Below are 12,065 nucleotides of genomic sequence, written 5' to 3' on the forward strand. Positions count from 1 at the left end.
GCCTCACTCTCCACACTTACCCTGCCCTGTCCACCTGCCCTAATCGGAGGCTCCTTCCTGAGGTCTGTAATTCCAGCCGGGACCTCCCTCCCCAGGGACCCTGGAGGTGGAGGGAAAAATGGAGTGCCTCCTCCCTGGCTGGACGGACAGTTCCAGAAAGACCTTGGGTCTGCAGCTTCACTGGACACAGCTCTCTCTAGCTAGCAGCTTGTTGGGGTGGCTTCCCAGTACCCTGCGTTCTGACCACCTCCAACCTGGGGGGTTCAGCTCTCCATCTACAGTCTGGAGCACTGTTTATTACCCCTCCTCAGGGCTCTCAGCTAAGAAAATGTTTGTTGAATGAATGAATTCCTCTTCTCCCTGAGGAGGTGTCTGTTGTCTGGTCTGCCCAGACCCCTCTATTAGCTGGCACTTTGGGGACCACCCATCCCCCCTGTGCCTGTGCCTTGCGGGGGCTGAGCCTCCCCTCCTTTCCTCCAGGAGCAGCCGCCCTGGCTGGTGAGGTGTGTAAAGAAAGGGAGCCTCCTCTTGGGAGGTCTTAAAGGCCAAAGCCACCCCAGGCCCATTCTGGTTGCAGAGTCCCCTCACGTGTGTGAGTCCCCGTGCCCTGAGGGGCTCCCCTCTCACGGACTTGGGGGGCAGACTTGGCCTGCACGTGGGCATGTTGGCTGAGACCACCCCCCCAAGACGCCGTGGCCTCCGGGGAGACACCTAGGACGTCAGGCGGACGCCGAGGCACAGTTAGATTCCGGACCACTGACCACCTGTACAATAGTTCATATATTTATTCTTAAGCAAGTTATCAATAAAAAATTTAATACTAAAATGCCTTTACATAGAGTTTGCTGTTCATAAAACCTTTGTGTTTTTTGTTTGTTTGTTTTTAGTGTTTACATTGAAAAAAAAATCCAACCATCCTCTTAGTTTACACATTTACAAGAGCGAGCTCCGCCGCGTCCACCCTGGTCAGAGGGCAGGCCGCACGGCCCACGCGCTCCGGTGGAGGGACAGACGGGAGAGTCAGCGCGAGGGCCGGGAGAAGGGGCTGCTCCTTCGCTGCGTGCCCGGGCTTGCGAAGGGCCTCGGACTCTCGCTGTTGCGGCTGGGCTGTCCCCCACTCAGCGCCTTGGCGCCGGGCGCGTCTTCTCCACTCTGCTTGTGCAGCCGCGAGCAGGCCCTCGGGCGTCGCCTCCCGGGTGACTGCCAGGACTGAAATATTGCACTCGTGCCGAGACAAAGGGGAGAGCGAGGTGGGAGAGGTAAGCTGGTGGGCAGGGGACCCCCTCCCTGCCCCTGTGCTTCCCGTGGAGCCAGGAGCGGGAGGTGGGGCCGGAGTGGTTTCCCGGCCGGAAAGGAAGGGGCCAGAGCGGGGCCCGGCTGGGGTGCCGGGCACCCACCGACATCCCACATTTTCCAGGGACCTGGGCTGCAGAAACAGTGACTAACTTGGGGGGGCTTTCTTGGGGTTCCTGGGGAGTGGGGTGGCACGTGAGGACACGCGGCCCTACGTAGGTTTCTGGCATAAGGGCTGCTAGGCCGTGGGTCTGGCTCACCCGGTCTCTCTTGCCACAGGAGGAATGAGGGGGTGACAAGCACTTTGAGGCTCTTGGGTGCGGGGTGAACAGCCCCTCGTGGGCGTGGGTTCAGGCAGACAGGAGGGACCCGAGCGGCCCCATGCCCCAAACACTGGTCTCCCAGCCCGGCCATCGGCCATGCCCAGCGGCCACAGAAAAGGCGCCGGAACCTCCCGGTGAGTTGGCGGGGGCTGGCCCCTTCCCTGCTCCGAGTGGAGGCTCGGGCAAACTGACCATCGCAACGGAAATCAGTGAGAACTTGGAATATTCAGGAAATAAAATCAAAATGTCATTTTTTTCCATATCGATACTTTAAAATATTTGTTCATATTTGTTTTGAACAGAGGTAAGATACACATATGGCTGCTGGGGGACCAGCTGGTCCTGGTTTTATTTCAGCCTCTGGAACCCCTTCTGTCCCCGGGGACCCTCAGGGGGGCCCTCCCTCACTGCCCTGCACCCCAGCTACGCTTTTCCTAGTAGGTCAAAAGGGAATAAACACCAGTGTGACTCCCTCGCACGGGGCCCCGCGATCAGGGCCGTGACCGAGGGTCCTGCCCTCCCTCCCGTGGCCAGCCCCTTCCCCGCTGCTTCCGTGGCCGCAGACGCCCCCGTCAGAACTCAGCCAGGCTGAGCAAAACAGTGCATTTTCAACAAAAACCCCCAGAACGAAACCTACACACGCACGCACACACTCACGCACACGCATGCACAGACACCCTCATCACGCGTGTGGGGAGAAAAAAAAATCCTCTTCCACTATTTTTTTCCATAAAACTTCCCGCAGAAATACAATATTTACATAGAGAAATAAATAGACAACACACCTGATTTCTGCTTTCCCTGGCGGGAGACAGTCGGAGGTACTAGGGAGAATATGGCTTGGATTCTAATCTCTCGGGGACGGCCGGCGGGAGCGTGGCCGGGCGGCCGAGGCGGGGGACCCCCGAGGGCCGGGCGCTGCTCCCCGGGGAGAGGAATGCGAAGCCTGGGCCTGGGCGCGCTTGCATATTTGCTGTCTCGCTGCGTGCTCCTGCCGCCCGCCGCTCCCTGGGCTCGGGCCCCGGACCCGCTCAGCCGGGCTCAGCCCAGGATAGGCGCTCCGTCGGCCGCCACCAGGCGCCCCGTGGTGGGGTCATATGTGCCCGCCAGGTAGTAGAGGTCGCGCCGGTCCTGGCACCGGCGGCCCCGCGCCATCTGCTCGTACTGCTCCCGCCCCACGACCTGGCACTTGTGGGAGATGGTCTGCACGTCGTTCTCGTCCTCGTGGCAGGACTGGTACAGCGCGTTCTGTCGGGGGAGCGGGGAGCTGGGCGGGGCCGCGCTGGGGAGCCCCGTCCGGCGTGGGGCCCGCCTCTCGGTTCTGGGAGGGCCCCTCAGATCAGCCCTGGAGCCGTGGCCCCGGTACTCTGGGTCCTGCCCCTCTCTGAAGCGTCCGCAAACTCGTGTCCTTCCCGGGGGAGAACAGAGGGGATGCTGGGGGCCTCCTGGGTGGGGTCTGCTGCTTGGGGCCGCGTGCCCCCTGCCACAGGGAGCCTGGGAGGCACGGCCGGGGAGGGACCCCGGTGACCTGTCTCCAGTGCCTCCGCCCTCCGCGGGGAAGCCTCAAGGTGTGGGGGGCGGGGGGGTCCACGGATGGGGCCGCTCCTCTGGTTCTGCCTGCCGCCCCTGCCGCCCATCCCCCCCACCTTGGGTCTCCACCTCCCCCAGGCCCCCGCCTGCCCCGGCTCTCACCTTCCCGTCGCTCTGCCGCTTCCCCAGCTTGGTCTCCTCCGGGTGGTAAAACCACTTGACCTTCACCACCATGTTGCTGCCCCACGACTCCCACATGCTCTCGATGCGGCCAATGTAGGGCAGGTTGGGCCGCCCGGCCGACAGGAACACAGCGCAGTCCCCGACGCGCAGCGTCTCCTTGCCCCGGACGATGGCCTTGTAGAACAGCTTCCTGGCTTTCCCCTTCATGCCCCGGCGCTGTAGGGGACATAGCCAGAGGCAGACGGCAGTGAGGGACCCAGGGACTGGCGGGCAGGAGAAAGACAGGGAGGGACAGAGGGACAGCGGAAGGACAGACCGCACGTCTCGTGTGCAAGCGCGTGTGCACAGACGCCTTCGAGGGCCAGACGGGGCGCTCCAGGGTTAGGGTCACGCCCGTGCCCGCCCTGCACGCTGGGTCATGACTGAGGAGGGATGCTGGACCGGAAGGTTTGGAGGGGAGGAAGCCACGGGGGTGTCCATGGCAGTGTGGCTCCCAGGGCAGAGAGGCACAAACGGTGTGTTTCTGTCCACAGAGTGCGGTAAAGACGCCCGCGTGTGCACGCAGTGGGGCAGCACCCTGCAGCCCCCTGAACCCGCTCCGTTGTGCACACAGAAAGATGTACCCCCGGGGGTCTGCCGCATGGGAAGCAAAACCCTGGGGGACACGCCCCACGGCACCGGGCAGGCGGCGGGGGACTCAGAGGGGACACGGGGGCAGCTGCCTGCCTGGTCACATCACGCACAAGCTTTTGTTCTTCCCAAAGTTCACTTATTTTTTTGTTTGTCGACCCGAAATAGAAAAACCGAAAGCAGGATGAGAGGGAGGGAGCGCGCGGGCTTCCGGGCAGCAGGGGCTCCCGGCGGGTGGGGCGGGGGCCCGGGCCACCTACCTGCGTGGGGTTCCCGGACCACTTCCAGAGCTGCCGGGCGGGCAGGAAGGCAGAGATCTTTGGCCGGTTTTCCACGGAGGGCAGCCGCTGCCTCCGCGAAAGCTCTTTGGCTTTGGAGAAGCTCAGAGCATCCTTGCGCTTCAGCTTGGACTTGCCGCCGCCGGGGCCCGAACCCGCGCCCCCGCCGGCCACCGCAGCCCGGGACAGGAAGCAGCGCTGGGCGTGCGCGTGGGGCCCGCCGCCCTTGGAGCGCAAGGCCTCGGGCCGCGCCAGGAGGGCGGGCACGGGGTGGGTGAGGCAGGTCTGCAGCAGCAGGGCCGGGTCCTCGTCGTCCGAGCTGTAGGAGGAGCCCTCGTCGTCGGAGGAGCAGAGGCTGGAGGTGGACAGGGAGCCCGACGACGAGGAGGTGGAGGAGCCTGAGGAGGAGGACGACACCGACAGGCGGGCGAGGAAGCGGGAGGGCACGCCGGGGGCCAGCCCGGGCCCGTCCTCCTCGTCGTCCGAGTAGGAGCTGTGGCAGTCGCTGTCGCAGGGCAGCGGGAACTCGGCCTGGCCCGCGAACTTGCGCAGCGCCAGCCCCATGGGCAGAGGGTGCACGGGCGCCCGCCCCTTCCTGTCCTTGCCCACCAGGGCCGGGTGCGCGTAGCTGGGGCTGGGCAGGGGCCGCCCCAGCTTGGGGTCCTTGTCGCCCACGAGCAGCGCCTTGCAGTTCTTGTTCTTGGGGGAGGTCACGCCCTCGTGGTCCAGCTTGACCAGGAACTCGCCGCCCGCCCGCCGCCGCGCACCCTTCTCGGCCTCCGCGCGCTCGGCCTTCTTGGTCCGCAGCAGCTTGTGCGCGCCCCCGGGCAGCCCCGGCCCGGCCCCGCGGACGAAGGGCGCGTAGGCGCTGGCCAGGCTGCTGAAGGAGTCGGCGCGGAAGCCGTTGCCGAACACGGGGGCGGCCACGCTGTGCACGGGGAACAGCGCCTCGCGGGCCTGCAGCTTCCTGGCGCTGCCGTTGAGCTGGAAGAGGTTCTGCAGCGCGCCCGGGCCCTTGCTGCCCGCGGCCGCCGCCGCCTTCCGCTTCGTCTGCGCCACCGCCGACCAGCTCAGCAGGGGGCTGCCCCGGCGGCCCAGGAAGTGGTCTGCGGCCCCCGCGGGGGGCTTGGCACCTGAGGTGAGGAGCTCCGCCTTGCCTGGGGGGAGGCCAGGTGGAGTCAGAGGTTCCACCTGTTCCCCCCCACCCCCCTGCCGAGCTCTGGGCACTCCGCCCCCTCCCCCCAGGTGCTTCCCTGCCCCTCCCCCATGGGTACCGGCTTTGTCTTTGCTGATGGACTTCTTCCCGGGGGTCTTCGAGGCCTCGGGGCCGTCATGCACCTTGGGGGACAGGCTCGGGGCGGGGGCCTCGCTGGGTGGGGGGACCTCGAAGGAAGCTTTCTTGGTCCTCCGGCAGCTGCTGGACACCAGCAGTGCGGGCGAGGGCTCAGTGCCTGCAGAGTGGAGGTGCGCCTCAGCGTGGCCCGGCTTTTCCCCAGGTCTTGGGAGGAACCAAGGGAGGGGAACAGCGTGGTGGCAGGGAGGGGGCCCCCCCGCAGCAGCAGCCCCGGGGCTCACACTGGATTTTGAAGTCGGGAGGCAGCAGCCGGATGTTGGAGACGGCGATGTGGCCGGTGTCGCCGTCATCGAACTCCACGACCACGGAGTCCAGGTCCTCCTCCTCGTCGCTGCGGGAGCCTGGGGGTGAGGCCCAGCTGAGCAGGGGGCCCTCTCCGGCTCTGCGCGGCTTGCCCCGGCCGCCAGGTGGGGGGCTCCTGGCGCCTCGCAGACACCGGGACCATTCTGCCTCCTCGGGGCTGCCCCGGCTGCCAGGACACAGACAGCCTCACCGCAGCCACTCACTCACCTGCACGACCCCGGGGCTCCACACCCCTGCTTGTGGCCCAGGGGACCCCACATTCCCTGTTGTTCCCGGCCGGGCCACGTGGATGGCCACAGCTGCCCGCCGTGTCCCCACCCGGGGCCCAGGGAGCCGTGTCTGCGGAGCCTGGATGCCGGATGTCAGCCCGCTCACCTCGGACCACGTTGCCTGGGTACAGACAGCGGGACTTCTGGCTCCAGTAGGCACACACCCTCGTGCCCGGGGGGAGGTAGCGGCTGGACTGCGGCCGCACATCCAGAACCTGCGGGGCCGGGAGGCGGGCAGTGAGGGGGTGCTGGGGCCGGCGGCCGCGGGGCGTCCCCTCACCGCCCGCTCCCGGCCCCGCCGGCCCCGCACCGCCTCCTGCAGCAGCTGTTCCAGCGAGTAGATCCTGGGCCTGTTGCCTCTCTCGCCCTCGATGACGATGCTGTAGCTGCGGGAGCAGACGTGTGAGCGGCCCGCGCGTCCCTGCCCACGCCCCCGCCCCGCGCTTCCCCGGGCCTCACATGTCAGGGGGTTGCAGGGTCCTGACGCTGCCCGCGTACAGCAGACTGTCCTCCTTGGGAATGAGCACGGGCAGCCCGTCCTGCAGGTCCTCCTTGTGGATGGTGCACGAGCGCGCTGAGGGAACAGGGCGTCAGCGTCCGCCCGGCCCCGCCGCTGTCCCTGCCGCCCGCACCCAGGGGCACTCCGGGGCCGCTCACCCAGGGCTGCGCTCTGCTCAGCGCTCAGAGGCCCGCTGGAGGCCGCCGGCTCTTCCTCGCCTTCCTCCTCCTCTTCCTCCTCCTCCTCCTCGAAGCTGCCGTTGTCGTCAAACGCAAAATCGTTGTCCACCGCAAAGCTCTCCAGCAGCCGACTCACGGCCCGGCCCTTGCCCTGGGGGGCCAGAGGGGTCAACTCCCACTGGAGGGCGGGCGGGAGCGGTCTGCGTCCTGACCCGGCGCCCGGATGGGGGCGCTACCTGCTGGCCCACGGCCTCGCTTTCCACCGAGCCTACCTTCCTGCCCTTCCCCAGGATGGCCTTGGCGTTCCGCGGCGACAGCGCGATGGACAGGGCCCCGTTCTTCCGCTGCTGGGGACGGCGGGAAGGAAGGTCAGCTGGCCCCGGCCTCCGGCTCCCGGCCGGCCCAGGGTGCGCCCCGGGGCGTGGTGTGTGCTGACGCAGGGCGGCCCACCGGGAGCAGGGAGAGAAGGGGGAGCGAGCGCTCCCTTGGCATCACTGCCCGCCCACGGCACCCAGGACCGCCGGGGCCCCCGCGGCCCTCACCCTCAGCCCCGGCTGGAGAAGCGTGCTCTTGCGCGTGGCTCTTTTGAGACGCTCGCTGGCCAGCGTGCTGCCCTCCTCGCGGCAGGTGAAGGCCCGGGTGGGGCTGAAGAGGGCGTCCCTGCTGGGGGCGGCCCCCGCGTCTGTCCGCAGGCTGCCTTTGGCCTTGCCCTTGGCCTTCTTCCTGCCTGGGGCGCCCGGGGGCCTGCGCCCTGGGGCACGCTCCAGCTTGGCGCCCACCTCGGTCTTCACCACGCGCCTCTTGACCTTGACCTCGCTGTCTGGGCTGGACAGGCGGCAGGCCCCTGTGGGGGGAAGGCGGCTGTCCCAGGGGTCCCCGAGGCTGGGAACCTCCCCCCACCCCGAGGCAGACCCCTGGCCCGCCCGTGCCTCCTGGTTACCTAGCAAGCCCTGCCTCTCCTTCTTCTTCTTGGCCTTCTGGTTGGCCTCCATCTTGACCACAGAAGAGGGGGAGGGCCCCAGCACGGTTACGCTGGCCCCCGCGTGCAGCGTCAGCCCGGGCTCCTTGGGGGGTGCCTCTGTCCCCAAGAACCTCTCGCAGTTCTCGCTGTCATAGCCACTGCCTGGGGGAGACCGAGGGCTCAGGTGACTCGGCGTCGCGTCGGGGCCACGCCGCGTCGGGGTGGGGTCGGGGGCCCGACGGTCTGGCGCACAAGCTATGTCGGGGGGGGGGGGGGGGGGGGGGGCCGGCGGGGCGGGCCGGGGGGGGGGGGGGGGGGGGGGGGGCGGTGAGGGGGCCGTCACTGTCGCCCTTGGGGCTACTATAGGGGAGAGGCACCTGGGCCAGGCACCTGGGGAGGATGTTTGCTCCAGGATGGGGAGGGTGGGCCCCTCTGACCTTCCTCTCCCGGCCTCTGCTTGCCTTTCTTACTCCTTGAGCAGCAGGGCGCCCACCTCTGGGCCTGGGCACGGCCCTCCCCAGGGCAGCCCCTCCCCCAGCCGGCCTCCTGCTTCCTCTTCCCCTCCCTCTGCTCTTTCTCAGGCGAGAGCGTGGAGGGGGCGGGCAAGGCCTGGGGCGGCCGAAGCATTTATCTTCCCAGACGCCGGTCTCTGGACACACGGCTTTGCTGGGGGCCAGATACCTCCCCGGGTCAGACCGGCCGGACGCTGCAGGAAAGCAGCCTTCAGCAGGCGGAAGGCCTATTTTTAGCCCCTGTCCAGGATGTGTCCGGGGGCCTCCTTCTCCCCATGGCCCTGCAGAGAGCCACTGGGCTCAGGCTTGGGGCGGGGGCTGCTTCCCCCGCAGCTGTAGCGGGAGGCTGTCCTCTTCAGAGGTCCTGACCCGGCTCTGAGGGCTGTCTCAGCCGTGGGCCCTCTCCCCCAGACCCCGGGGGACCGCAGTGGACGTCCTGGCTGGGGCCCTCATGCCGACGACTTGCCTGCCTCCTGTGCTGTGGCCACCGAAGCCTGGGCCGGGAACTTGGGTGTCTCCCTGCTGGCGCCCCCGTCCTCGGGCTGGGTGTGCCGGGCTGCCCCGGGCACCTTGGCGGTCTTGCCTCGGGACAGCTTCTTCCGGATGCGTCCCCCGGGGGCAGCCTCCTTCCGCCTGAAGGGGCCGAGGCCGGCAGGAAGCCCCTTGGTCCTGACCTTCGGCTTCAGCTGGGTCACTTTGTGGGCTGCGGCGGACGCCAGCTCGCCCTGCCCACTGCCTCTCTTGCAGCGAACCTTGTCCTAGAAAGGGGGGCAGCGGTCAGTGTCCCCACCCTGAGCCGCCACCCCCCCGCCGGCCACCGGCCCTCTGCCACGGTCGGCGCCAAAGCCACACTTCCCGGGTCCTGCCCTCCGAAGTCCAAGGGGGGGCTTCGCCACTGGAACCTACCCATCCCCCGCCCCGCAGCAACCCCAGACCGCTCCCCCACTGCGGAGGGAGCCCACGGGCCCAGGGGTCTCACCTGTCCCTCTCAGGGTCCTAAAGTGGGGGATGGGACAGGGGGTGCCCTGCACTCAGAGGAAGGGCCCACTGGCAGCGAGAGAAAGCCCCCTGAGGGAGGCCGCCCACTACGCAAGGGAGCAGTCCAGTCACCGTGGACAGCACTGGCTCTCACGGCTTGGAGCCTGGAGCCCAGAACAGCCTTTTTCTTTCTGCTGGAGCACAGACGTGGGGACGCAGGAGCGGCCGGAGCCACACCCGGCTACCTGCAGCTCCCCAGGCCTCTGCTTCCTCATCTGGCTGGGGGCCAGCACGGGGCGGGTGTGTGGCCTGCAGCTGTCTGCCCGAGCCCCCGAGTCCCCGCGCCCGCGGAGGCTGCCGCAGCGCTCACCGCCGATGATGCCTGCAGGCCCGCGTAGACACCGGCCTCTAGTCGGCTCTGCTTCTTCGGGGGCCCGTCGCTGCCCCGCAGCTCAGCACACAGCAGGCTCAGGCTGGACCGCACCGCTCTGGGGGGATGGGGTGCCGGTGGACGTGGGTCAGATGCGAGCCTGCCTCGGCCCCCTGGCCCCGTCCACCCAAGGGTCCCTGTGGCAGCAGTTAAGAGACCCTGCCCCGCCCCCACATGGGCTCTGCTTCTTTCCTGGACTGGGCTGTGAGTACACGCATAGCTGTTGGGTGGTCCCAGGGGCTGAGCCCCCCGCTTCCCGGCCAGGGCCTCCGCTCGCTGACCAGGGAGGGCAGCCCAGACTCAGGACAGGGCCCTGAGGCCTGCTGGACCACTCTGTGAGCTGTGGCCTCAGTCTTCACACCCGGAAGATGGGGTAACGACTGTGGCCCTCTGCAAGCCTGGGGTGGGGCCGTGCGTGGTCCAGGCCTGGCCCTCGGTGAGTGCCAAGGCCACCTGCCCCGACTTCAGAACAAGGAGGGAGCTAGAGAGGCTCCTGAGAGTGGGGTCCCCTCCCTTCAACTTGGTCACTGCCAGGAAGACAATGGGGCCCAATGGCCAGAAAAACTCACGTCCAGGCTCTGCCTCCCAGCCTCCAGGGACCCCAGCTGCCGGGCTCACACCCCTGTCCTTAATTCCAGGTCTGGAGGGAGGGGTGCCCCACAAGTGTGGGCTGGGAGCTTGGCGGCCTGAGGGGCTGGGCCTGACCCCGCCCCATCCCCCACTCACAGGGTGGTAATGAAGAGAAGTCATAGAGGGAGGCTGAGGGCCTTGGCTTTTGGGGGCCCAGAGAGGCAGCCAAGCGAGAAGCCGGCCCATCCAGTGATGCTGCACCCCACTCCCACCCACGACCTTCTGCTTCCTGCTTGGTCCCCACTGCCGGCCAGCAGTGCTGGGCCAGGCCCCGCAGCAGGATGGAGAGAGAGTAGAAGCCCCAGATTCAGGCAGGAGCCCTGATCCTTGGGAAGAGAGGGTCTTGGATGCCGTGTCCCTTCTTGTCCTGACGCCGCGACCCTCTAGCTGGGACCTGCCGTGGAGGGTCAGCGGAGAATGTGGCCGCAGTGCAAGGAGCAGGACGGAATTTCCAGGGCTGGGGCTCAGGGCCCCGGGGGCCCCGGGGGCCCCAGGAAAGCGCGGGGCAGCCTCACGGGGACTCCGACAGGGCCCCTAGCCAACCCCCCGCCTCCGTGGGCTCCGCCTTGGCCAGAGGTCCCAAGGGCCTTAGTTGGTCCACAAAGGGAAACTCTAGGGGGTCCCCCGCTGAATGGCACCTGGGCAACGGGGAGGGAGTGCTGGGGAGGCCCCAGCCCTGTGGCTTCTCCCGCCCCTGCCACAGGCGGGTGGACTCCCCCTCCCCGTAACCTTCCCTGCATTTGCTAATGTTTTGTGACATAAAGCCCTGAGATTAATTTTTTGCCTCTGTCTTAATTGAAGAAACCATTTAGTGCCGATTTAACTATTATTACCAAATCATCAGGATTGATGCAGGGCGCACACGCGCTCGCCAATCGGCTTTGCAGGAGCTCGTAGGATTTATGCAAATAGGTCTGCCGGGAGAGGCAATTTGCAGCCGAGAAGGACAATTATGCCCGGCCCGGGAGCATGCCAACGAGTGCGCCGGGCGGGTAATGGGTAATAACACGGCGCCGCAGCGTGAGCAGCGCCGGGCGCGACCAGCAGCATCAGACGGGGCAGCCCGAGAGGCTGCTCCGTGTGGGCAAGGCCACAGCCAGGGGTGTGGACAGGCTGTGGCTGCGGTCCAGGCCCCCTGGGCTTCCGAGAGGAAGCAGGGAGCGGCGAGCCTCGAGCACAGCACCGGGAAGAAGGTGGCGCCTGCAGCGGGCTTCGTCCCCTGGACGCTCACCGGGACTAGAGTTCTGGGAGGGAGGGGCTGGGTCTTCGGGGGCGCTGGGGGCGCGAAGACGGGCCTAGAGGGAACTACAGCCCCACCCGGCCCAGAGCGCCCTGCTCTGCCTGCAGACGCACCCGGGACTTACTTGACTTTCTTGCCATCGCCCCTGGGCAGCTGGCCCCCAGGACGCAGAGGGGACAGCAGGCTGGAGTACTTGCGCTTCCTCGGTCGGCCGGGCCCTCGCCGAGCGGGGCTGCGCGAGCTCTCCTCTCTCCTGGAGGCCACAGGAAGGGCGGTCAGAGGCTGGCGCCCACCTGATTCCCCAGCGGGAGTGGCGTGGTGTGCAGGGGGCACGGGCCTTTTGGAGGGCTATGGGGGCGGGGCAGGCCCTCCCAGGGAGCCGGGTCCCCATGTGCAGGCTGGTTCCTCATCCTTCCTTCCACTGCGTCTGGAGGCTGCCCCAGACCCCAGCCTGCAGTCTAGGTCGGCACCCA

General features: G+C 67.5%; 1 protein-coding gene across 3 annotated transcripts in view; it reads right to left on the minus strand.

Moving 5' to 3' along the window:
• Nucleotides 1-762: 762 nt before the first annotated feature.
• The window catches only part of BAHCC1 (BAH domain and coiled-coil containing 1), a 56,166-nt gene continuing 44,863 nt past the window's right edge, over nt 763-12,065 (minus strand). For 2 of the 3 annotated variants that reach the window (XM_059380148.1, XM_059380146.1), the window contains exons 13-27: nt 11,717-11,845; nt 9,663-9,780; nt 8,777-9,072; nt 7,782-7,960; nt 7,384-7,685; nt 7,114-7,188; nt 6,821-6,992; nt 6,623-6,737; nt 6,474-6,549; nt 6,270-6,378; nt 5,813-5,932; nt 5,512-5,688; nt 4,220-5,394; nt 3,309-3,545; nt 763-2,864 (exon numbers count right to left, since the gene is read on the minus strand). In XM_059380148.1, the coding sequence (XP_059236131.1) occupies nt 2,658-2,864; nt 3,309-3,545; nt 4,220-5,394; nt 5,512-5,688; nt 5,813-5,932; nt 6,270-6,378; nt 6,474-6,549; nt 6,623-6,737; nt 6,821-6,992; nt 7,114-7,188; nt 7,384-7,685; nt 7,782-7,960; nt 8,777-9,072; nt 9,663-9,780; nt 11,717-11,845 (3,487 nt within the window). In that variant the 3' untranslated portion in view covers nt 763-2,657. The remainder of the gene's footprint in view (nt 2,865-3,308; nt 3,546-4,219; nt 5,395-5,511; nt 5,689-5,812; nt 5,933-6,269; nt 6,379-6,473; nt 6,550-6,622; nt 6,738-6,820; nt 6,993-7,113; nt 7,189-7,383; nt 7,686-7,781; nt 7,961-8,776; nt 9,073-9,662; nt 9,781-11,716; nt 11,846-12,065) is intronic. The other variant, XM_059380147.1, reaches the window with a different exon arrangement.

Source organism: Mustela nigripes, chromosome 16 (assembly GCF_022355385.1).
Source record: "Mustela nigripes isolate SB6536 chromosome 16, MUSNIG.SB6536, whole genome shotgun sequence".
NCBI lineage: Eukaryota > Metazoa > Chordata > Mammalia > Carnivora > Mustelidae > Mustela > Mustela nigripes.